The following is a 23411-nucleotide window of genomic DNA, read 5'->3' as shown; positions in this document are numbered from 1 at the left end:
ATGTGTTGTTTCTGCTGCATTCAACACAGTCACCCATATTATATTATTAGACAGGCTGGGAAACTGGGTTGGATTTTCTGGCACAGTCCTACATTTGTCCAGTCCTATTTGGGAGGTATTTGTAATAATATTTTGCATGCATTCATATTTGGGCTGTTCTAATTTACGTTTAGGAAATCTGTCCTGGACATGTCGTACATTATGTATAACAAGTAACTAATACTGTTGAAAGAGTTTATACAATATGGCAAAAGAGACTGTCCATCCCAAATTAAAATATATCATTTAAAGGAACAGACATGTTTACATATCACTTTGTTGTTTTAGGGCTAATAAAGCATCTTAATTCTTTGTTAGTTGGATGATCAGAAACAGAAAAAGCTTGTTTCCATCACTCAGACAGGTGAAACTCTGCCGAGACCTTCTCCTGAGATACCGGTCTCCAAACAGATGGTGTATTCACTGTGTCACAATCTAATGTTCATGTCATTTGCACATTGAAAAAAATATGCTGTTGATTTTTGTTTCTGCAGTCAAGCAAATATGAGAATACATAGGATGGTTATTTTCATTATTTTATTAGAATTGTTCATTGGTAAATATTGCTAACTTGTGAAAATAAAAAGCTTTATTTTTTACTGCACTCCCAATAGGAGACTTTGTACGCTTGCAAATAAAGTGGTGCCTGTTCAGATAAAACCGGAACGTTACAAATAATCTACGTCTGAAAGGATAGCAGCGCCCCCTAGTGGCCGCTGTGCGTGGTTTCTCCTGGATGAATATATACTGCACAGTATCTCAAAACAGTTTCCATCAGACAAATCATATGCACCATTTCTGACATGTAGGAAACAGAAAGAGCAGATAGAGCCACGCTGACAGCCAGTCCTTCAGGGTTTCTGATGAGGCTGATAACAAAATAGCACATAAAAGGCACATTCAAATTATTATAACAAGAATCTGTCAAGGTACAAAGCTCTACACAGGAAATAGGAACAAGAACTCAGAAATACTTAACACTTCTAAGTAATTTTCATTTATGACTTTTACATGTCTGTGAGTACTTGTGAGTAATAGTAGTATTTTGAATTCATCTGTTGTCAGAGTTGTGTGCACTATTATGTTTCTAACAGCTCTGTCATTATTTGATCCATTTACCTTTAGTTTTGAACTTCTTCTGCAGGTGCAGCTTGAGCTTTTTTCTTACATTCTTCACACACATGGTGGCATCTGTTGGGGTAACATTCTGGTCAGTGACATGCAGAGGCATAGGGAAATTCATCATTATTTATAATATATTATTCTGATCCATCTAAGCAGAAGTGTTGCATCACAAAGATGACAGATTATACTGTTTGAATGGCTTGTGGTGTAATATTGGTGGTCAGCAGGGGTACAGTAGGGAATAATTAGCGTGGCTTTTGGTTTAAATTGAAAGCCATGTATCTTGTTAAATGTCAATAAAAAGGAATGTTATGTTAAAGTCGTATCATCTTCATATTATCGCTTGATTATCGTGCACACTTGTACAGGTAACTGTTATTACTTTAACACAGCATCACATGTCTAGACAATGAGCCTCTGCCATGACAAAATGGTAACAAGAAGCAGGAGTTTTCTAAGGACCCCTGAGCCCTACCAAAACAAGACTGTGAACCCTTTAAATTCAGTGTATCCCCCACCTGTGTCCACGACCAGAGTCCATAAATGGTCCAAAGCGGCCTCCATCAGACCAGGGTCCGAATCCTGGTCTATCCCCAATGCCGAGCTCCTGAAACTTGCTTCGACAAGTTCTGACATAAGATGCTTTCCCCACTGCAAAACCAAGGATCCCCGCAGCTGTAGAAAAGAATCATAGTTAGGGTCCAATGATTACTGAGGGACTGTTAAAAGCATTGCTACTTAGAAACCAAAGTCCAAAATACTGAATGGTACACACCTGCTAGTTTTGGAAAGGGACCAAATCGCTTTGATGATTTCCAGATGCCTGCATGGAAATAAACTAACTTAAACCAAGTGGGATGAGTACAAAACTGACTGCTTTACATGTGTCATGATGGTACGCTGGAGGAAGAGGGTTTGAATGTCAGTGCTTTACCATTGTAGATGAGACCACCGGTGACAGCCATGCTGCCCAGAGAGAGGGGAAGAGCTAAATGAAGAAATAAAACAAAGACATACTGTAGAAGAATCCTGATGAAGTTTATTATTACATTATCCTTAAAACTTTCTCTGTAAACTTGTGGTGGAGGTGGCAGTTCCTGTCCTAGACTGATCCTGCCGTGCTTGGCTTGAGTTCTATCTGATTGACCTATATACTGTGAAGTAGGAAGACTCAACAGTTTGTCCACTAAATTCGAGAGCAAAGACAGACTAATTCAAGAACTGACTGTTGCAGCTGTACAGTCATCAGCAGCTGCACGGCTGACAGTGAGTGGAAGGACAGAGCTGGAGGTTAAAGTCAATAAAGTGTTGACACATAAAACATGGATCACTTCCCGTTGGTGGAATCTCGATAGGAGCTAGTCAGCGAAGTTAACCCCAGCACCTTAAGATCTTAACCCCTGCCACAATATGTTCTGTTCTGTGTGCTGAGCAACATTCACCTTTCTACAATAATTCTGGTCTGACAGCAGCATCAGAGCTGTGTGGGTGTGCACAACTGACATTGCACTAAATCCCTTGTTAGAATGCTACACCTGTTGGAGCAGGTCATTTTTTAAGGTCAAGGATTAAGTTTGGTATATAGTGACCTCAGGACACTCCCTGCCCACCTTCACCCACCCTAAACCTCAAACAAGAAAATGGAGGCCGCGATTTACAAATGCTACAGCGTGCGCACGAGATACAGCTGGTTCCCACGTCTTGGTAAATTTGTGTACATGAATTAAGTGTATATATTGCGTTGAATACATAGGTAAGATACCAACCCGCAACATACTGTGCATCTTAATCTAAGTTTAGCCATCGTGCATAAAGATGCATACCAACACATTCAACAACACTGACAGCTATGAACTACATGAGTAAAGAGCCATGTGCCAGCTGTTATAACATCAACCTGACATTCTTCACCAAAATGAACCTCTGTTGACACACAGGCTGGCACCGTGCATAACGAGGCCGAAAAACTGCTATCTGATAACTTGCCAACTATATTATACTAATCTTCTGGCCTGAATTAGGGCCAGTTAAAACAATTCAAATTGTAAAAGGTCCAAAGTTAAAGCATGAACATGATTAACTTAGAATGTGACGCAGCAAACCGAAGGTCAGTGCTTTGATAACATATATAAACAGCTGGCACATAAGCTATGTTTGGTCATGGGGATAGCTAACGGTGTTGGTGAATGAGTTGTGTGCGTCTTTACGCACGGCGGGTATACTTGGATTGCGACGCCCCGTAGATGTTGATTGCCTACCTACAGTATATAAACTGTATCTATACTGTGTATATACCACATATACTGCAGACACTTCTCTCTTCCGCACGAAATAACCAAAAAGTATTTCTGTCTAGTATTTCTGGGCCACGTAGAGTATCTCTACCAAAGATAAAAATAAGCACAGAAATGAGGTGCACAAACTGTGGCCGAGACTGTGGTGTAAATGACATGACAATAATAATCAACATGTTGCCGTTTCTAACTTGACTCTGTGTCCACATATGAGTGTGTTTCAGAGGTCGCAGTGAATTCAACAGGGTGGAATGTAAACACACGGCTCACTAAACAGGGCGTTGATGGATGAGCTGTGCCATACGGCCTCTACTACAAAAGACTTGCGCAATACACCTGGAGGAGTATACTCAGGCCACATTCACTGTGTGATCCCACTCCTCGGGTCTCTGACTGAGCTTGTCTGTTCGCTATAATGATAAAATTAGTAAAAACACGTGTATCTACTGAGCGTCTCGAAGACAGTACCTCTGTACCAGAAGCTCTCCTCCTGGCACTCTCTCCAAACCCTCCTCACATCATCTCTGTGGACATGGCGATCACCCATGGGGCACTGTGCGGCACAGAGGAGAGGTTAGACATCACATCTGGATGATGAAAACTCTCATCACCCTGTGCAAGTTCTTCGTTGCCTCTCACCTTCCACTCCCGTTTCACTGCGGCCGGACCAGAGGCTGCAGCCGCTGCTTCCTCTGTCTCCACCATCACAGTCTGTCCAGCTGTTTCAGAAGTCATGACGCACGAGCTTCCAGCAGTCTAGTTTGGGCCTGAGCTTAAACCTGAACTTCCTGAGGCACGAACACCTTCACTCTCTCTGTGCTTGATTTCAGTCTGATTCTAATTGTTGCTCCCTGGACTATCTCTATAACTCCACCTCCCTTGAAAAAACAGGCGCCGTCCGTTGCAGACTGTTTCAAAATAAAACAAATAAGGCACAAGGCAGGTTAAAATAGCTCTAAGATAGAGAATTCTGCATGAACAATACAACTGGATAGTGTATTATGTTATATTTATAACATGTTTTAAAAGAACAGTCAAATACTGTGTCATGCAAAACTATTTTTCCATCTCTCTCATGAAATGAAAGGCACATTGTGCTTTATAATGTTCCAGTAAAGGCTCACCTCTGTACATCTGCACCTCATAAAGGACACACCTTTATTTGGAGTAGTTTTATTTCTTTAATGCCATGGCTCAGCAGAATTAAGTATAGGTAAAGGTAAAATGTTTTTCCTGTTTACACTGCAGATGAGTATGTTGGCCTCTTTGTCTGATCTTAAGCCTAGAGTGACATCAAATAGAAGCAATCAGTCTTTCTGGTAGAAATGGCCCATAATAACCTTGTTTTCATGGTTTGGGCAGGTCTTTTGAAACATATAATGTACAACACACATTTTATTTTACAGGCTGACTGCATTCTGCAATCGTACCCAACACACAAAAATTTGCCTCAAAACCAAGATAGATATTCTATTAAGACATAAATATTTCCATACTTTAAAATTAATCTAATTTTACTGGATCATATTCAAACTAAATATGAAAATATGTTATGGACATGTATTCTTTATAGCCGATAAGAAACACAGTGATATCAGAGCCACTGCTTCTCTAATAGTGGTATAGATTGTCTTTCTCTGACACATTTTGACAGGATTTCCCAGGTTCTTCAGCTCTCGTTTAGGAATTCCAGTATTAATTTCATTGTTGAGCATTATTTCAAGCTGTCCTATTTCCAAACTGTTCTTATTTTCTTGTATACAAAGCACACATTCGGAAGAAGTGCCCAGCAGAGAAAAAGCACTGAATGTTGGGTCAAAGGTCAGCCTCTGTGAGAGGTGTACAACCAGTGGCAGTCACAGGCGGAGGGCGGCAAATGTCTTCAGTGTGGTCAACTACTAACGAAAACAGATTTTTATAACATTTAAATTTGTGACCTTTTCAATCATGAGCCACTAACTGCACATAAAGTATGCAGTTGGTGTGGAAAAACAACCTAAAGTTGAAAATAAAGCCTTTGCTGATATGATTCATGAGGAATAAATTGGCAGAGGTGGAAGAAGTATTCAGATCTTTGTACTTAACTAAAAGTAGCAAAACCAAAATGTAAATATACAAGTAAAAGTTTAGTATAAAAAATGATTTTGTAGAAGCAAAATGCACCTACAGCATCAAAACGCAGACTCACCCGTTCAGTATTATCATTTAATGTTATGATTGGATTATGCATTGATGCATAAGCAGCATTTTCACCCTCCTATACATAGAGTTGCCCTCTTTTCTCTGGGGGTGCAGCAGTCCTGTGTCCCAGCAAAGCCACATGGGACACAGTGCCACTAATTGGTAAAATAAAAATCACTTTTTAACATGTTGGAATTGAAATAAACTTATATAGAAATACATGCATGTGCATGAGAATGTAAAGAAGTGTGTTTGATTGTTTAAAGACTTTAAACAAGTTTTTCTTTCTTTATATTCCTGAAAACTGTGCTTTTTTGTTCACTGCCACAGGGCAACATTGTTCAGTAAATCACGTTAGATCGGTAATATCATGCTAAAGATTGGACGTGTGCTTGGATACATAATTACTGCACAACTCCAACTGGGCTGCTGTGTCAAACATGAATAAAACAGAATGTGTTAACTTGCTTTTTGACATAAACTCAACTGAAAACAGGAGTTAGACAGTATATTTAATGTTTGACCTCATCAGCTTAATTGGTTTTTGTAAATATCTGCTTATTCTGAGTTTGATGCAGCAACAAGTTTCAAACAAGTTGGGACAGGAGCAACTAAAGACTGGGAAAGATGTGGAACGCTCCAAAAACACCTGTTTGGAACAGGTAAACAGGTTGATTGGTAACAGGTGATAGCATAGTAGATAGTAGGCTCAGTGGTTCACAAGCGAGGATGGAGCGAGGTTCACCACTTTGTGAACACATTATTGGAAAAAGGAGATTAATACATGAGCTCAGGAACACTTTGTTAAACCATTGTCTGTAAACACAGTTTTTTTTAATGATTGAACTCTTTTTTTCATTTATGTTTTACACAGCCTCCAACTCTTTTCAGCATAATAATATGTGTGTGTGTGTGTGTGTTACTCAGATTGTCGTTGTTGTTGTTGTTTACACAGTGACATTGTGGGGCCTTCATAATGGGGACAAAATTCAAGTCCTCATGATGTAAATCACCAAATTTTAAAGACTTGGGTTAAGGTTAGGGCTACAGGTAGGCAAGTAGTGGTTATGGTTTGGATAAGTCAGGACATTAATTTAAACATTTAAACTAGAGGTGTTAGTTGCAATTCATATTAGTTTATTTGTTTCATGATTGCATTATAAAGCATCTAATTGTGATAGGGTAGAAACATCACAACATTCATGTTTCTCTTTTCCTTATTTCACATGTCATTTGTAGAGTAGAAAACCTTTTTAAGTGTGCTCATAGCACACTGTTGTCTCAAGGCAACAAACCAGCATCTAGTTGGGAGGGGGCATGGGGACAGATTTTATGAAGGGTATCTTATCAGGGACCCCTAAGCTCCCAAAAAATGGGGTGAAATATTTGTTCCTCCATAATAAAAATCATCCTGTCGAGGGTGTAGCTGGCCGATTTGGACATAGTGTAAACTATTTCACACACTGTTTGGTAGTTTAACCTGTAAAGGAAATGCATCACATTAATTGAGATGATGTTTTACATGTAAAATTTTAACTAGTAACTGTAACTGCCAAAATAATGTAATGGAGCAAAAAGTGCAACATTCCCTTTTTGGAGAAGAAAAACAGGCAGCAAGTATAACAAGTAGAAGTACATTCCACTACTGTAAATTACTGCTGTCAGTATAGCTACAACAGCAACAGCAAACAGTAGCTCTGTTTCTACAGACACCAACAGGTACAGTTGGAACAGTAATGGAGTAAGAGACACAGTGGTCAGCCATTGCAGTGGTCATCCCAGCTCCACCTTAAAGGTAATATGAATTTACTAAAAATGGAGGCATTCAGGGGGACTGGTCCTTTTTAAATACAGTGACCAATGTGTGTTACCCACTCTCAGTCACATACCCAGCACAGTTTACTAGCGAACAAGTTAACCAGTTAGAAAAAGAGTCAGATAATTCCTATCAGTGTTACTGGTGATAAAAAACAGAGAGCCAACAACGTCAGCAGCTGCTGCATTTGAGTGTATCCGTTCGTTTTGATTAATATCGAAAATTTCGAGTCACCTGACAAACACTGCTCACGCTTGCTAAACTTTCTACAGTAATTAAGCATCTTAAGCACAGGTCTTTTGATCATATCCCAGACGTCAGTCGACACCTAACAACTGAGGACAGATGTGGGCGGCTCTGTTGGTTTTGCTGGGCTGTCTCCATGACATCAAAAAATGACACATAACTCACAACGACAAACGCACCGAAACCAACCTCCGCCCGGCTGAGTTAACCGTGAAAGAACCCAAACGGCCGTTAGACGGGGCGGTCAAGTTATGACCGAATTGACCAATCAAATTCCATCGTGGGCTGGTTTTTAGGCTTGCACGAGGAAATTCTGGTGATTGACGTGCTCATAAAAATCCCTAAACCAATGAATGACAGAGGTGGCTCAGCCTGTTTGGTAACTCTGGCCAGTGACATTTGCGCGTGGGAGGGGTCTCATCCTTCTTCCGCCTTCTCGTGACATGACACCTTGAATAGCCAATTGTCAGCGGATGTAGGCGGAGACCAAGCGGGCTAGCTTTCAATCATCGTCCGCGGGCGTGGTTTGCGTTGACAAGGCCCGCCTATTGGCCGGTCTGCGGACTTCCCACAGACAGTTGTATGTTTCATAAAAATGCACTCTGATGCGGCAAGTAAGTAGTAACGTTATAGAGGCTTTTCTGCTTCAAATTACGACCCTTCATGGATACTGTACAGTTTGTCGTAGAGAAGCAAACAGACGCTTTGTGTTTCTCCACCTACTTCCAGCCCGTGGTTCTGCAGGGTTTGATGGGAACGAATGAATTCCGTGCTATTTGCTGGTCTCTTTGTATTTGCCAGTGCTGTCTAGGGCGACAACAAAGGAAGGATAGCTAGTGTAATTTCAGTTGTTTTGGACATACAGGAGGTTACATTTGACTCCGCAGTATCCTTTAAGTTATTTTTTTGTGTGGCGTTAGCAGTGCTCCGTTGAATGCAGCCGACGTTAGTTAAATTCACAGGGTTTTTGATGGTAATCAGTGCGTTGTGATCTTTATATTCGTCTTTACTGAGGATGCACTGTGCGTTTCAACTCAAACTTAGGATCAACGTAATGCCACGGTAAATAGGTCAATTTTCTGGTCAACTGCGGACTATTACAGAGAATGAAAATTGTGACGCAGTTGTGTAAAACATCTTTCATTGCCTGGTGCAGCAGCGCTGTCCGGCTTTGCGGCACCGACACCAGCTGCTGCAAAACGTCTGCGCAATGCCTACGAGACAGTAAGCGTTTGATGTTAGATTTTTTTTAAAAAAACAATGTAAAATGCATTCAATCAGTTGGGGTAAATGTTGGGGGGTAGAGGGGTCTGAAAGAAGTAGTTGTTTGTTAAAGCTTGGGAATTGTAGTTTACTACACGAGCCAGCGCTGAGCCTCCAATGGCCGCTTTGAAGGAAATGGACTACAACACCCATGCGCCCAACTCTCTAGATACTTTGTAAACTCTGTGCAAGTTGCGCGTCTGCACTGCTATTTTAGGTATGCAGCTAGTGCTATCTGCTCGGCTGTGTGTTTTTTTGCCCGGTTTTGGCCTCCAGATATAAAGTCTAAGCGTCGGTGTTTGATGACAGCCTTTGAACGGGAATGTATAGATGACATTTGGCGACAAGGTAGCATGCACGATCAAATATTTTTGAGTTTGCATGTCTTTCGAGGGACGCGGAGAGTCACTCCCTCATTCGTGTGAGATATTTTTCTGTCGTTTTGTGAAACGTAGACCATTGCAGTAGGACTCGGACGAAAGTAGCCTGAGCTCTGTTGAGTCTGTATTGATCACCGACAGAAACTAAAATCATAGCTTCTTGTTGCTGTGATGATGTCACCTTCTTGTACCCTTGCACTTATAACTAGCATGTAAGTTTGATCAGGAGCAGGAGCTTGTGTGTTTTGCTTTAGTTTGAATTTTTGATGTCATCTTTATTTTTGTTGGAAATAGATTTTCAGCTGAATTCCCACTTGACTACACTGGCCAGCATCCATAAGATCCACCACACCTTGCACAGGCTGGTAAATACATATTGGCAGCGTGTGTGTTTTACATATGTGAGCGTGCACTGTGCACATGTGTGTCCTGCTCACAAGCATGAGGTCTTTTTCTGTCTGTCTTCACAGAACCTGACAGAAGACGTTGGACAGGATAGCCACCCCTCAGGTAAGAATTCAGCTGGTGTTTGTGTGTTTCTTGGTCAGCGTGAAACACTCACAGTCTTGCATTAAGCTGCTGCCAAAATGGTGCCTCCATCTGAATAGAACTGCTGGCTCTTTGGGATTACTTGCATGTTGAGCAAGAAAGATATGCATCATCACCTATGAATTGCTAACCAGTGCCCCCCTTTCATTCTGTCTCCCACTTCCTTCCCTAGCCTGTTGCTCTAGAGCCATGCCTCCTAGGAAAAAGAGGAGACCCTCTGCTGGGGATGACATGTCAGCCAAGAAAAGTCGCCAGGACAGGTGAGACATCCTTTAGTTAAAGGTTTTTAAATGACTGCTTCAGTAGCATTTCTTTAACTCAGTGTCTGCCTCAGTTATGCAGGAGCGCTTGATTTTTGTGCCTTTTTAAACAGGAATGTGCTCGAATTATGCAATTAGGAAAACTATAATAGGAAAAACCTTTTTTAACTCACACTGACTACTTCATGCAGTCCTGCTGCTGAGCTTGTGACTAAAACTTTCTTTTCATCTGCAGCGTTTTCAGAAAACATGAAACATCACAAATCCGCGAGGAGGAGACATTTTCCAGTAAAAGATGCTTGGAGTGGTTCTATGAATATGCAGGTGAGGTATTGTGTTTTAAAGCACTGTACCGGCAATCTCTCCACTCACATCATCATACTGTGCGTTCTTGGTTTATTCACATTTAGGCGTTGATCAGTGGTGTAGGTTTTCATCTCCGCGTGTGCAGTCGATGCTATAATGTGGCTTCTTTGTCTGCTTGTCTGTTTAAAATAGGTTGTGACGATGTGGTGGGTCCAGAGGGCATGGAGAAGTTCTGCGAGGACATTGGAGTGGAGCCAGAGAATGTAAGCAGATTTCTTTTTTTGCATTTTGGTTTTTTAGAAAAGTCTTGCAGTGTGGGTACATCTGTATGGTGTCACCTTACTTGCATTTCACTGTTTCTCCCTCTCTCGTGCTGTCAGTCACAAGACGCAACTAATTTGTGGTTGTGGTGACATGCGGTGGCCATTTCCCTTCGTTTTTGATGTGTTATAAACATGTGCAGTCAGCACAATCAATAATAAGTGGACATAATTGTGCAGACCTAGTTTCACTTCAAGGTCACTTCTTGTCTTCCCTCATTTTCTGTTGTTTGTTGTCTTAGTGGTTTTCTGTGTTTGACATGTACGAGACATGTCAGTTCATTTGATAGATTGATGACAGGGCTTGACACATCTTCTATTTATGGATGTCTGTAGCTCTAAAGGTTGTTGTTTGTGCCCAGGTGGTGATGCTGGTTCTGGCTTGGAAGCTCGATGCCCAGAGTATGGGATATTTCACCCTCCAGGAGTGGCTGAGAGGCATGGGCTCACTGCAGTACGTCAGTTACCTCCGCTTTGTCTTCTCATGTGCTGATTTTAAGTGTTTTTTCTGTCTCAAGTCATGTCTTTCTCGAGTGTCCTAGCTGGCACTCTGTAGGCCAGGTGTATGTCTAAGGCACTTTTCTGCTGTACTCAGGTGCGACTCCACAGAGAGGCTGAGGAACTCGCTTGACTACCTGAGATCTGTCCTGAACGACAGCACCAGTTTTAAGCTCATTTATAGATATGCCTTTGATTTCGCTCGGGTGAGTCAACCAAACTCCTGTCTGCAATGATGGTCACATGCGCAGCATTCCTAAAACAAATTCAATTCAGTTCATTTGAATAATTAAACCCCTGTAGGAAGCAGTTGTTTGCTAAGTGCGCCTGATTGAAATTCTTGTATGGTCTTATTCAAGTTAACGTTCAGGCCACATCATGATGTTTTGTAGGTCAAAATCATTTTCCAGTTCAACTTGGAGTGAGAAAACACTTATCAAGTGTGTTGCCTATTTACATAGCCCGACTTTTCTCTCATGTAGACATTGAACCACGATTTAAGGAAAACAGCTCTCTGATACAGTGAAAAATACGAATGGTGAATGCAAACATGGCGCAGTGACTGTGATAACAATGTTGTATTTTATTAAGAGGAACAGATAAGATAAGATAAAACTTGATTAATCCAGTGCTGGGGAAATTAAACAGCTGTGGGTTAAGGAATTCGCCCTGTTTTGTGTACTGGGCTAATGTTCTTGTTGCTAATGATGCTACTAGACTGCCCCTCTGTTTGAAGTGTGGCTGACATTTTGCATTGATTTCATGAAGGTGTGTGTGCGCGTGTGTGTGCGTGTGCGTGTGCTTTCTGATTGGACAGGAAAAGGATCAGAGGAGTTTGGACTTGAACACAGCCAAGTGTATGCTGGGGCTTCTTCTGGGAAAGACGTGGCCTCTGTTTCCTGTGTTTAATCAGTTTTTAGAGGTAGGCATCATGTTCACACATTTCCTCTACAACATTTCACCAAATCAAAGATGTTCTGTTCAGTAGATGTAAATACGATCGTTTGTAATCCTGTTTGACCTTGAATACGTTTTTTTTGTTCTGTGTTAGTCTTTCATATTAATGTAAAGCTTTTATTTACTATTCCTCAGCAATCCAAGTACAAAGTCATCAACAAAGACCAATGGTGCAATGTATTAGAGTTCAGCAGGACAATCAACCTGGACCTCAGTAACTATGATGAGGATGGTGCCTGTGAGTGATCACACATCTACACATAAATGTGACAGCAGAGCTTCATGTGTTGCACAAATCAAATTTCTGACACTGTGTCTCATCCTTCTGTCAGGGCCAGTTTTGTTGGACGAGTTCGTGGAATGGTACAAGGAGAGGCAGATGTCATAGGTGCAGGGCGAAACGGAAAATGGAAAAAATACAACTGTGACAACAACGACTCTGAGAATCAACAACCAATAAGTAAACAATACAAAAATGGTAAAGCGGTGACAGTGGGTGCTTCCTGGTAGAGGAGGGGTTCGGGCTGTGGGTGGGCGAGGGTGGGGGCACTGGGTTTGCAGCCGGGATGCATGCTGCCCAGAGCGCGGAGGCGGAGGGCTGCCATTGTGGAGTTACGTTCCCTACCGAAGTTACATAGTGGGCAAGCTTGCAGCAATCCCCAGTGGCATTGCTCTCTCTCACTGTGACATGTCATATTGCTGTCTGTGTTAGGATAACATGGTATCATACGTGGATGATGGAAGCGAAATGGTATTGTGTGGGAGAACCACTCCTCACCCCTTGTCTTCAGCACAGAGAAACCAACAGAAGTGACCATTCATGCATTGTGTCTGAGTCTTAAACAGGGTCACTTTGACCTGGGCACATTTACACATATATCTGTGCAATGAACTTGAACTTGAGCTTTTCTGGATAGATGGCACTAACTATTGTTTGTCATATTTTGAGTTAGCTAGGAGTTCTTCAAGAAGCACACTGTGTCAAATGGTTGATCGCAGGTTTCTGATGCCTGTGTTGTTTACTATTGATTTGTGCCAGTGATTTTTTTTTCTCGCCCCCCGCCCCCCTCCAGTTTTTGTTCCCTCCTGCTGTTTTGCTCCAGCTAATGCTAACAGTTTGCTAACCCCTGTAAAGGCTTCAGACCTCATAACACCAAACAAATCAGCATTGCTGCTTACTAACTCTTATTACAGTACAGCGGTGAGCCACTAGTGCTCTGATCAGCATTTATTGGTCTGACGACCAATTTATGTATATACGTTGTGTAGGTAAGAGTATTATTGTGCCTCAAAACATGGAAGTCACTTTGTGTGTCCCACACACATACCAACAAACCCAAATGTGTATATACACGTGTGAGAACACATACAACACACATACACACACATGCTCATGCACACACAGACACACTGAGTGGTCAGGGATTATTTCAGGATGAATTCAGACTGTTTGGGCTGTGTTATAAGTTGACATAGAGCTAGTTGGTGTCCATTTTGTCTTGATATGTGGCATCTGTTTTGTCCTCCTTAGTCCACTGATAGTTTCAGGTCCCCTCTTACTAGTAGCATCTCTCCCAACACTGACAGTGTTAATATAACTACAGTGGAAGACAAGTGACCCTCTCAGGACGAGGTCCGTAGGGCTTGAGTAGAAAGGTAGGTTTGCTGAAAGCATTGCGTCGTACCAACCGTAGGATCTAATAAAATAAATGGACACTGACAGTTTGGAACTGTGTGATGATGCTATGCTGTTCTTTTCGCCTAGTATAATGTTCTTGTAACACATGTATAAATTTTTGTCTTTGGCTGTGGTGTGATGCTGAAACGTCAGATTTAATATTTGCATGCATGCTCCAACAGAGCCTTTTGTGAATGGATGAGATTTTTTTGAAAACATTTTTCCAAACGCGTTTTTGTTTTGTACAGGAATTTGTGTAAGTGTTTTGTGCTTAATTTGATATTCACGATCATGTTATCTTAATTCTGATGAACAACATGATTGTGTCTATTAAGACTTGGAACACACCTGTAACCTCACGGTGGAACAGGAGTTCCCTCCTGCATTTACCCCGTCATACACATCCTCACACACGCTGTAAGGCTTAAGGTAGCTGCAGCCAGTATACAGGATCTACTTTTATTTATTGGAAGTTCATAATTTGTTTTGCAGCTTTTACACCACACTGTCATGATGCACACAAAATACACGTTGGAATGGAATTTGTTGTAAAGATAACACACATCAGCTCTCGTGTCATTGAAATCCACTGCTGCTGAGTCATTACAATGCTTCAACCATCGGCGTAACATCTAAGATTGAAGTAGTTGTTGGATTGCTTACCAAATACTGTGTAGAGATCAATGTTTTAGTATTCTCCCATGACAATGCAGGAGGATGAACACCCTTGTCCCAACTGTATATATGTATGTAAACAATGTAAGTGTCTATATGTCTGTTTTCACTATAACCTATGTCTATATACATAAATAAAAGGGTTTATTAACTTACTGGCTTATAATTGGCTTCTTTAGTTCACAGTTTGTCCATAACAAGAAACCCCAAGTACTGATAGTAATGCTGTCATTGCTGTCAGTTATTGCTGCAAATGTAAGCTCTCCATTATGTTGTTCACAGACATGGTTTTATTAAGGTCTTTTAATACATATATTAATAATGTAAGACCATGAAGGTGATTTGGAATCTTGTTTCACAATTGATTACAGGAGGACATCTTTGTGATGGATGATTTTAAAAAAGTGATTTACAGAAAAGAGGCGAATGTCTTCTCTCTGCAACAGTTCCACACAATAAATTGTTAATATTTACATTTCATTTCAATCTTAATACTGTGCAAATAAAATAGAATATAATTAGAATATTTGTGTAAGTCAGTGACCAATTTAAAGTCAAACAATGCCACTAATTTGCTTGTTTGGTCAGTGTTGAGGACGCTGTGTCTTTTTTAGCAAACGTGACTAATGTTCACGTTTGAGGAGTCAAAAATAGGCTGCCTCGTTTTGTGATGTAATCGAAGAAGGGTCAGAGTTTTCTGTGTTTCTGCTCTGTTCCGTATGGAATCTGGTGCCTTGCAACCCTTGTTTCTTGCTGCTCTGTGGAGACCTCCATGTCAGCCCTGCTGCCTCATCTGGCAGTGGTGTTGCTGGAATAGGAGGTGGGGCCTCCTGCAGGGGTTCAATACCGCCAATGTCATGCCTCCGGTAGCGGGGAATACCATACAACAAATCTGTAGCTTCTCTCTCACCTACTGCAGTAGACGAAAAATGTGATTGTGTTTGTGGCTGTTTGGCCAGGGGCTTGATGTCCTCAGATCTTCGATTGTAAAAACTGGCACCAACTTGTGGACCATTGTCATTAAATAGAGGAGATGCACCCTTTTCTAAATTTTTAGCTGTTGGGTCCCACTTTTGTCTCTCTAGTGACATGGCTTTTAGGGCACTGAGTCCTCTCCTTTCTTCCCTGTCCTCAGGTACAGCCCTCAAAATCTCATTTGTGCTGCTGAGTGAGTTGTCAAGCTTGTCAAGACCTCTGTTGGATGCAAGAGAAACACTATTGGCACTAAGTGATGAGAATTTAGGTGGAAAGTCCACATCTGTGGTGCCTCTGGACTGCTTGATCCTTTTCTTTATTGCATCATCAAAGCTTATGCTGGGAGATTTTGAGGCAAGAGATTCACTGCTGCCTCCCACACTATGGGATGGCCCTCTTTGTGCAGCAGTTACCATTTCAGTCCTTGTTGGTCTTTGGTTTGTTTGGTTCACAGTTGGGCCACTCTGAGAAAGAAAATTCTTTGGTGGTAATGGAGGTTTGAAAATCGTTCGCTTATAAGCAATTAGGGAGTCATTATATGTCATTCCTGTCGTATCTGATGCATGTCTTGTCGTGTGTCCTATCACCTCATCTTCATTTTCGCTGCTGGAAGATGAGGAATTACTTGACTCTGATAATGGTGCCTTGTAATGGGAACGCCTGTCAACATGTGGGACACCAAGACTCAGGCCAGGAACATTGTGGTCTATTGTCTCATTCTCACTGCTGCTGCTTGAAGAAGCTTCCCTTTGTAACGGTGCTGTGACATCCATAGCTGTCCTGATATCAGGGGTATTGGTGTGACTCAAATGAGGCCACACTGAGTCAGACTTATCATTGACAGCCTGGGTCACATACAGAGAGGCGTGAGTCTGGGATGCTTCCTTGTCAGTGAAAACAGGTAGATGAGCTCTTTCCTTCCATCCTTTACTTGCATACTCTGTTGATGCATCTTCGTTCTCGCTGCTGGAGGAGGAATCCGGCAGTTGTCGAGTACCAAAACCAGTCAACATAGTATCTGGATTGGACTTTCCTTCAGTTTTGAGGAGGCTGTAGTTGCCAGAGTTGTCATTTCGACCCTTCAAACTGAGAGAAAAATTCACTGGTTTGTTTTCAGGGGTTAGAGATGATCCTGTGTGTATGATTTCTTGCATTCCAGCTCCCCTTCTCTTTCGTCTTGTTCTGCTGTGTTTACTCCCAGTGCCACTTTCACTGCTGGAAGAGGAGGGGGAGTCAGGTGGCGATGATGAGGGCAGATTTGTTGGTTCGTGTTTATCTGATGTGATTTCAAGACGCTTCCTGAAGCGGGAGATACCCAGATTCATCGCGGCCCACCGTAACTCAGGTTTTGGGTTTATTGCTTGTGTTGTGTTGATGTTGTCAGTTGTTGTTTTGTCCTCTATGTCATCTGTAATAACTGTATACTTTTCTAATTTGATATTGGGGTCTGTCTTTGGACTGTGGGAAGTGTGTATCAGTGGGGTCTTTAGGGACCCCATGAACTCCTTTTCTGTGGCCTTTGGTATGGGAGATACTTTCAGTCCTGGTTTTGCATGGTCTCCATTTTCATCCTCACTACTACTTCTGGAGGAGTTTGATTCAGACTGTTGTGAGCCTGGAGACACACTGCTGAGAATTGGGTCTGGTTGTGGTGATGGTGCTTTGAAATCCATGCGTCTGTTGATATAAGGGACATTCAGACTCAGCTTCTGCAACTTTGTATGTTCCTCATGATTTGTGATCCCCACATTACCTTTTTCTCGCCCCTGTTTCACTGTGTGGCTTGAAAGTTGGCTTTCATTGTCACTGTCGGAAGAGCATGAGACCGCTTGTTGAACAGGTGCTTTTATATTCAAATGCCTCTTGACAAGGGGGACACTCATATTCAAGTCAGGCAATTTTGAAATCGCCACATCAGCTCTGTCCCTCTCCATTTTCAGAGGTAGGTCTGTAGCCCCACCTTCACTCTCATCACTGCTCGAAGATGACTCGGGTGGAGGTGAATGTGCTCTGATATCCAGGCGTCTTTTCACAGGAAGGGTACTGCTAAGATCCAGTTGAGGCCATCTTGAATCTGGATCTCGTTCCCCTGTTGTTGGGGGGTTCCTTAAGTTTTTCATGCCCTCCTCCTGCTCATCTGAGCTGCTTGATGATGAGTAATGGGGGCTAATTTTAATAGCTTCCTCTTGCTTTCCTTCCACTCTTTGGTTCATACTCCCACCGCTTAATAATGAATCAGGAAATGTTGATGGGGCTTTGATGTCCAAATGTCTCTTCAAGCGAGTAATATTATCAAGATCTACAGCAGGCCACCCTGTTTCTGGATCATGACGTAGTGTTTTAGATTCTTTAAATGGAATCCCCGCAATTACCAACAACTGTGTCCTCTCCTTCTTTGTATGGTCTGTTGTTTCATCCTCACTACTGTCACTACTAGAAGATGACTCGGAAGCCGGTGATGGTGCTTTGATATCTAAATGCTTTTTAACATGAGGAATATTCTTGAGATCTAGGGCAGGCCAACTTGTATCTGGACTATGACTCACTGCTTGTGATTTTTGAAATGCAAGCTCTGCAGTGTCCACCTTTCCTGGCCTCTGTGTGTGGTGGGTTGTCTCATCCTCACTGTCACTACTAGAAGATGACTCAGAAGCCGGTGATGGTGCTTTGATATCTAGATGCCTCTTGATGGGTGTAGTATGCTCAAGATCTAGCACAGGCCACTGTGTTTGTGGCTCATGAGACACTTTAATTGAAGGACTTGCCATATGCATGTGTCCTTGCTCCTGCTTCTCTGTACGGCCTGTAAGTCCATCCTCACTGTCACTACTAGAAGATGAATCAGAACCCAATGATGTTGCTTTGATATCTAGATGCCTTTTGACACGAGGAATATTCTTGAGATCTAGGGCAGGCAAACTTGTATCTGGACTATGACTCACTGCTTGTGATTTTTGAAATGCAAGCTCTGCAGTGTCCACCTTTTCTGCCCTCTGTATGTGGTGGGTTGTCTCATCCTCACTGTCACTACTAGAAGATGAATCAGAAGCCGGTGATGGTGCTTTGATATCTAGATGCCTTTTGACATGAGGAATATTCTTGAGATCTAGGGCAGGCCAAATTGTAACTGGACTATGACTCACTGCTTGTGATTTTTGAAATGCAAGCTCTGCAGTATCCACCTTCCTTGTCCTCTGTGGGTGGTGGGTGGTCTCATCCTCACTGTCACTACTAGAAGATGACTCAGAAGCCGGTGATGGTGCTTTGATATCTAGATGCCTTTTGACACGAGGAATATTCTTGAGATCTAGGGCAGGCCAACTTGTATCTGGTTTATGACTTACTGATTGTGATTTTTGAAATGCAAGCTCTGCAGTATCCACTTTCCTTGTCCTCTGTGGGTGGTGGGTTGTCTCATCCTCACTATCACTACTAGAAGATGACTCAGAAGCTGGCGATGGTGCTTTGATATCTAGATGCCTTTTGACATGAGGAATATGCTCAAGATCTAGGGCAGGCCACCGTTTGTCTGAACCACGACTTGGAGTTTGAGATTCTTTAAACTGAAGCCTTGGTTCTCTGAGCTTCTGTGTCTGGTCCATTGATTCATCTGCACTCTCACTACTAGAAGATGAATCAGCAGCAGGTGATTGGGCTCTGATGTCCACACGCCTCTTGATTGGAGTAACATTGCCAAGATCAACAGAGGGCCATTGTGGCTGCATGGCATTGTTGCTCACAGATTCATAATCTTTAATTGGAAGCCCTGCCATGTGCTCACCTCCTTGCTCCTGCCTCTTTGTGTGGTTTGTTGTTTCATCAGTACTCTCATCACTGGAAGTTGAATCAGAAGCTGGTGATGGGGTGTTGATATCCGAACGGCTCTTGATTTGGGGGATATACTGGTGATCCAGGTCAGTTGACAGTGTTTCTGGCTCATTGATTTTGATCCCCTCATTAATTCTGCCGGTATTCTGTTCCACTTTGAGGTCTGTGGTATCTACTTCACTCTCACTGCTTGAAGAGGATGAATAGGCTGCAGGTGGTGAAGGTGGTCTGGTATCCAGACTCATACTCTGACTAGCTCTAACACCTAAAATAGGTATACGCCACTTTGTGCGTGGCATGGGTACAACTTTCTCCCTCGTATCTGACTCTTCCGTCACCATTCTGCTGTTTAGCTTATCAGATACACAAATAGACTTGTCCTTTCCTTCGGTTTCTTGTTGGTCCTTCCCATCGCTCTCACTGGAAGAAGAAGAAAAGGAGTGCTTTGGTCTCACTGCACCCACTGCCACTGAAGGCAGTATCGGGTCTACACCATGGATCTGCAGTTGAAAATTATCATCCTGTTTAAGGAAGGCCTCCTCCTTGTCTTGGTCTGAGTTCACAGTGTAGTCTGTGGGCTCGTGCCCACTGTCAGATGAGCTGGAGCTGGACATATCATCCCTCTTCTGTTTACCTGAAGTGGGCCCCACAGTCAGTTTTGAATCATTGAAAGAACCAAAAACACTGCTGGACCTTGCAGATGTGCTTCGAACAGAATCGCTAAATTCAAATTGTTCTTCATTCTCCTGCCACAGATCAGGGTCTGTTATGTTGGTCTTCATTCCGTGTGGTGACCAATCTGCAAAAGGCTCGGAAGAAAATTCAGGATTTTCACTGCTCTCTATGGATATTTGTGGCACCTCTTCTTTTCTTGCTGTCAAGAAATCAGCTCGCTGCTGAACAGAGTCCGTTGCCAGCTGAGGAAACCTGGGTGTTGTGGGGTTTCTCTGGTTCATTTGGTCCTCATTACAAACTTTGTCAGATAGGGAAGAGTCTGAGCATGAAGACAAGCTTCTCCTCTTTTCCAGCTCAACAGGGTCTGGGATGTTCTCATACTCTATGTTGTGTATGCGGCCTGTAGCGCCTGAGAGGTCTCTTCCAGCTTTCTGGTTTTCTTTTGAAGTACTCTGTCGTAAGCTGTTTTCACTTCCTGAATCTCCAGCTGTACGCAAAACCCTCTCAACCTGAGCTACTTCACATTCAATCACTACATTATTATCAATGCTTTCCTGATCGCCACTGGCCACAGTATCATAATATTGTACATTGCTGTTTTGTTGTAATTCTACAGCTCTATGTGTGACTCTTCTCTCCTTGTGAGTACCTATCTGTCCTGGCTCTTCACCACTGGAGTAGGCCTCATTGTCATATTGTCTTTGTCCTGCAGTTGAGGCAGAGTTGGCTTCAGGGGAACTTTTCTTTTTGGTGATCCTTCTCCAAAGAACATCTATACAAGGTCTTGCTACGACACCAAGGATAAAGGCTATCAGAAATGTGATGAAAACAGACAGACACACGGCCAGAGTCAAGTCAGACTGGGTAGTTCCCAGATTCCTTTCTTGACCTATCCTATTTGGGGTGCCTTGTGGGATTATTTGTTGGCCGGTTCTGGTTAAACTTCTAGTTTTTCTTGTTGCGCCTCCTATTTTACTGATTTGGAGGTTAAAAACAGACACAACTTTGTTTTCCTCAGACACACACACATATAGTCCTGTGTCTCTCTCTGTGATGTCACTGATGAGCAGACCAGCCTGAGGTTGGCTCACAGATGCTTGACCGTGGGGCGTCCACGACATGGAATCTACAAAAAAGACAACATTGACATGCAGTTGGACTGACCTATATTTTTATATATGTATGAAGTCACTTTACACTTTTTTGACTGTTACCTTGTGAAGAGCAAGACAGCATTATCTCAGAGCCACTGTAAACTGTCACATCTTGGTGGATCTCTGGCCTGTTTTCAGTACTAAAGCAGTTCAGGTCATCCTCCTCCAACTGCAGCAGGTCCCTGTCTGCGAGGATGGAAGGGGAAGCACACACCATACTCAAGGCCTGCAGGCCTCTGCTGCTGTCATAGGCCATCCATCTTCTTAGACTGCGCATACTGCAATCACAATTCCACCTGTTCCCACCAAGCCTAACATCTGCCCCGATGTTGCGCAGAGAAAGGTACGTCAAAGGATGGAGACTGGTCAACATGTTGAAGCTCAGATCAAGGACCTTTGAGAGGGATAAAATATGGACATGAAACATGTAACTTGACTGCTAAAACAATTAAATATTCTCAAATTAAAAGCAACATTATCTTTTAAGTACAGAATACTTTTGTGAAAATGACAGATGAACACAAATGTGTGGCATCATTGAGTTTATTGTTGGAATACTGAATATTCTGTGCATGTTTTCATTAAATTAGATTAAAAAATCAGTGTTACCTGGAGCTGGTCTAAGTCCTGGAACATCTGTGGATGGAGACTGGTGATGAGGTTATGTTGTAGGTGTAGCTCCTTTAGCTGCCATAGGTGGCTAATATATCCTGGGTGTAGAGTTGAGATCCTATTGAAGGAGAGCCGTAGAATCTGTAGCGACTCACTACCTTCTAGCCCTGGATTACAGAAAACAAGAGCTGTAATTAGACCTCAACACTATCCACAATAGGGTAGATCCTGAAGGGAATAAGGATTGTGCTGCATGTTGCAGGTTTTCAGTATTATTAACAGAGGTCAGTCTGTCTCTTCTTGTTTTAGTCCCTATTTTACTTTCTTCACTGTGATTTGCAGGTTAAAGGTGAAAAACTGTATATTAATAGCTATGGAGTCATTTTGTTTGTAGTGTTTTCAATGCTGATCGTAGTGATGTAAGCTACATCTCTTTCTCTCTCTCAGGACCTCTATATTAGTGTAGTGTAAAATATCTGAATCAAAAACCCCTAAAATAGAGTATGAATCCATTTTTTTCTGGTTTATTTTCACAGTGAACACTCTTACAATGTGACTACTTAGGGGCTAAGAATTTTTCTGTGGTGTTCATTCTCCCATGCTGTCTCCCCCTTTTCACTAGCCAGAGACAGTCTCCCTGAGACTGCTGGGTTGAAGTGAGCCACTGTGGGTCTGTGCTTCATTAGAGAGGCACCGAGGCCTCTGTGAGCTGAATACCAAACAGGAAAGGAGTCTATGACTGTCAACACAGCTCTTGCTAAGTAAATGGGCTGTCCACACATGCCTTTAAATTCACCATAGTGAATGCATTTCTTTGACACGTATGTTCAACCGAGCAGAGGGAATGCTAGGAAATAACACGATGCATGGGAAAACGTAAAAGTTGTGCTGCGTGTTTACACCTTTCTTCGAGCCATTGGAATGTCAATAAAAATGTGACTGGCTGAAGGGTGTACAGTGTGATTATCTTGGGAGGTTTAATCATTTCTGAGTGGAGCAAAGTACCAAAGATAAAGGATATCAATGAGAGGGTTTGTTTAGATGTGAGAACCAAATGAAAGGACAGTAACAGCAATGCACACAGCTCAGATTTATTCTGCTTTATGGACAAATTAGTAGACCTCAAACTACCTTTTTAGGGCAAATTTGGCAAACAGTATGCCCATACAGTGGATCTATAAAGTGGACCTATCTTTCAGATCTGACTCATGGACATTTCTCAACGACATTCCAGAGGGCAATTAATGTGTGCGTCATGTTGACTGTACAACCGTGCACAACCTTAAATCAACCACACACACACGAATGTTTTTAAAAATGGTCATTCATCACAAGTCTACTGTTACTGTGAAAAAAAAAGAAAGACAAGGCCAGCAGCACACAGTACAGATGATATACAAAAACCAGTCACATTGCACTCAACATCCTCTTAACAAACACACGCAGAGAACATTTTCTAAGCATGCTGGTAGGAATGTTTCGGTTCCATCAAGGATTCATTAAGTGTGTATGTCATTTTGTCTACTTCCTGTTTATACCTGAGAGATACTACGGTGTACGTACATGTATGTCGCAAATAC

At 42.2% G+C, this 23411-nt stretch overlaps 2 protein-coding genes across 3 annotated transcripts; one reads left to right on the top strand and one right to left on the bottom strand.

The window, feature by feature from the left end:
- Positions 1-541: 541 nt before the first annotated feature.
- On the bottom strand, positions 542-4298 carry ociad2 (OCIA domain containing 2). The gene is made up of 7 exons (XM_041935880.1): positions 4098-4298; positions 3927-4011; positions 2099-2152; positions 1940-1987; positions 1683-1839; positions 1159-1230; positions 542-908 (listed from the first exon to the last, which is right to left on the bottom strand). The coding sequence occupies exons 1-6, from the start codon at positions 4191-4193 to the stop codon at positions 1161-1163; spliced, it is 510 nt and encodes a 169-aa protein (XP_041791814.1). The 5' UTR covers positions 4194-4298; the 3' UTR covers positions 542-908; positions 1159-1160.
- Positions 4299-8251: 3953 nt separating this feature from the next.
- dcun1d4 (DCN1, defective in cullin neddylation 1, domain containing 4 (S. cerevisiae)) lies at positions 8252-14742 on the top strand. 2 transcript variants are annotated; one of them, XM_041935014.1, is made up of 11 exons: positions 8252-8315; positions 9639-9709; positions 9815-9854; positions 10066-10153; positions 10389-10477; positions 10652-10722; positions 11142-11233; positions 11375-11483; positions 12095-12199; positions 12370-12472; positions 12567-14742. In XM_041935014.1, exons 1-11 carry the CDS (start codon positions 8297-8299, stop codon positions 12620-12622), a joined length of 843 nt encoding a protein of 280 aa, XP_041790948.1. In that variant the 5' UTR covers positions 8252-8296; the 3' UTR covers positions 12623-14742. The 2 variants fall into 2 exon arrangements, with proteins under 2 accessions (XP_041790948.1, XP_041790947.1); XM_041935013.1 differs by lacking the exon at positions 8252-8315 and adding an exon at positions 9031-9312.
- Positions 14743-23411: the final 8669 nt, after the last annotated feature.

The sequence above is a fragment of the Chelmon rostratus genome, chromosome 4, assembly GCF_017976325.1.
Source record: "Chelmon rostratus isolate fCheRos1 chromosome 4, fCheRos1.pri, whole genome shotgun sequence".
Classification (NCBI taxonomy): domain Eukaryota; kingdom Metazoa; phylum Chordata; class Actinopteri; order Chaetodontiformes; family Chaetodontidae; genus Chelmon; species Chelmon rostratus.
This window is presented reverse-complemented; position numbering and strand designations above follow the sequence as displayed.

Coding starts and splice junctions, on each gene's coding strand:
- dcun1d4 (XM_041935013.1), top strand. CDS start 9,267: ATGACAGCCTTTGAACGGGAATGTATAGATGACATTTGGCGACAAG. Junction 10,478..10,651: donor GTGGTTCTATGAATATGCAG/GTGAGGTATTGT, acceptor TGTTTAAAATAG/GTTGTGACGATGTGGTGGGT. Junction 11,484..12,094: donor ATGCCTTTGATTTCGCTCGG/GTGAGTCAACCA, acceptor CTGATTGGACAG/GAAAAGGATCAGAGGAGTTT.
- ociad2 (XM_041935880.1), bottom strand. CDS start 4,193: ATGACTTCTGAAACAGCTGGACAGACTGTGATGGTGGAGACAGAGGAA. Junction 4,012..4,097: donor CAGTGAAACGGGAGTGGAAG/GTGAGAGGCAAC, acceptor TGTGCCGCACAG/TGCCCCATGGGTGATCGCCA. Junction 1,231..1,682: donor GACTCTGGTCGTGGACACAG/GTGGGGGATACA, acceptor TTACCCCAACAG/ATGCCACCATGTGTGTGAAG.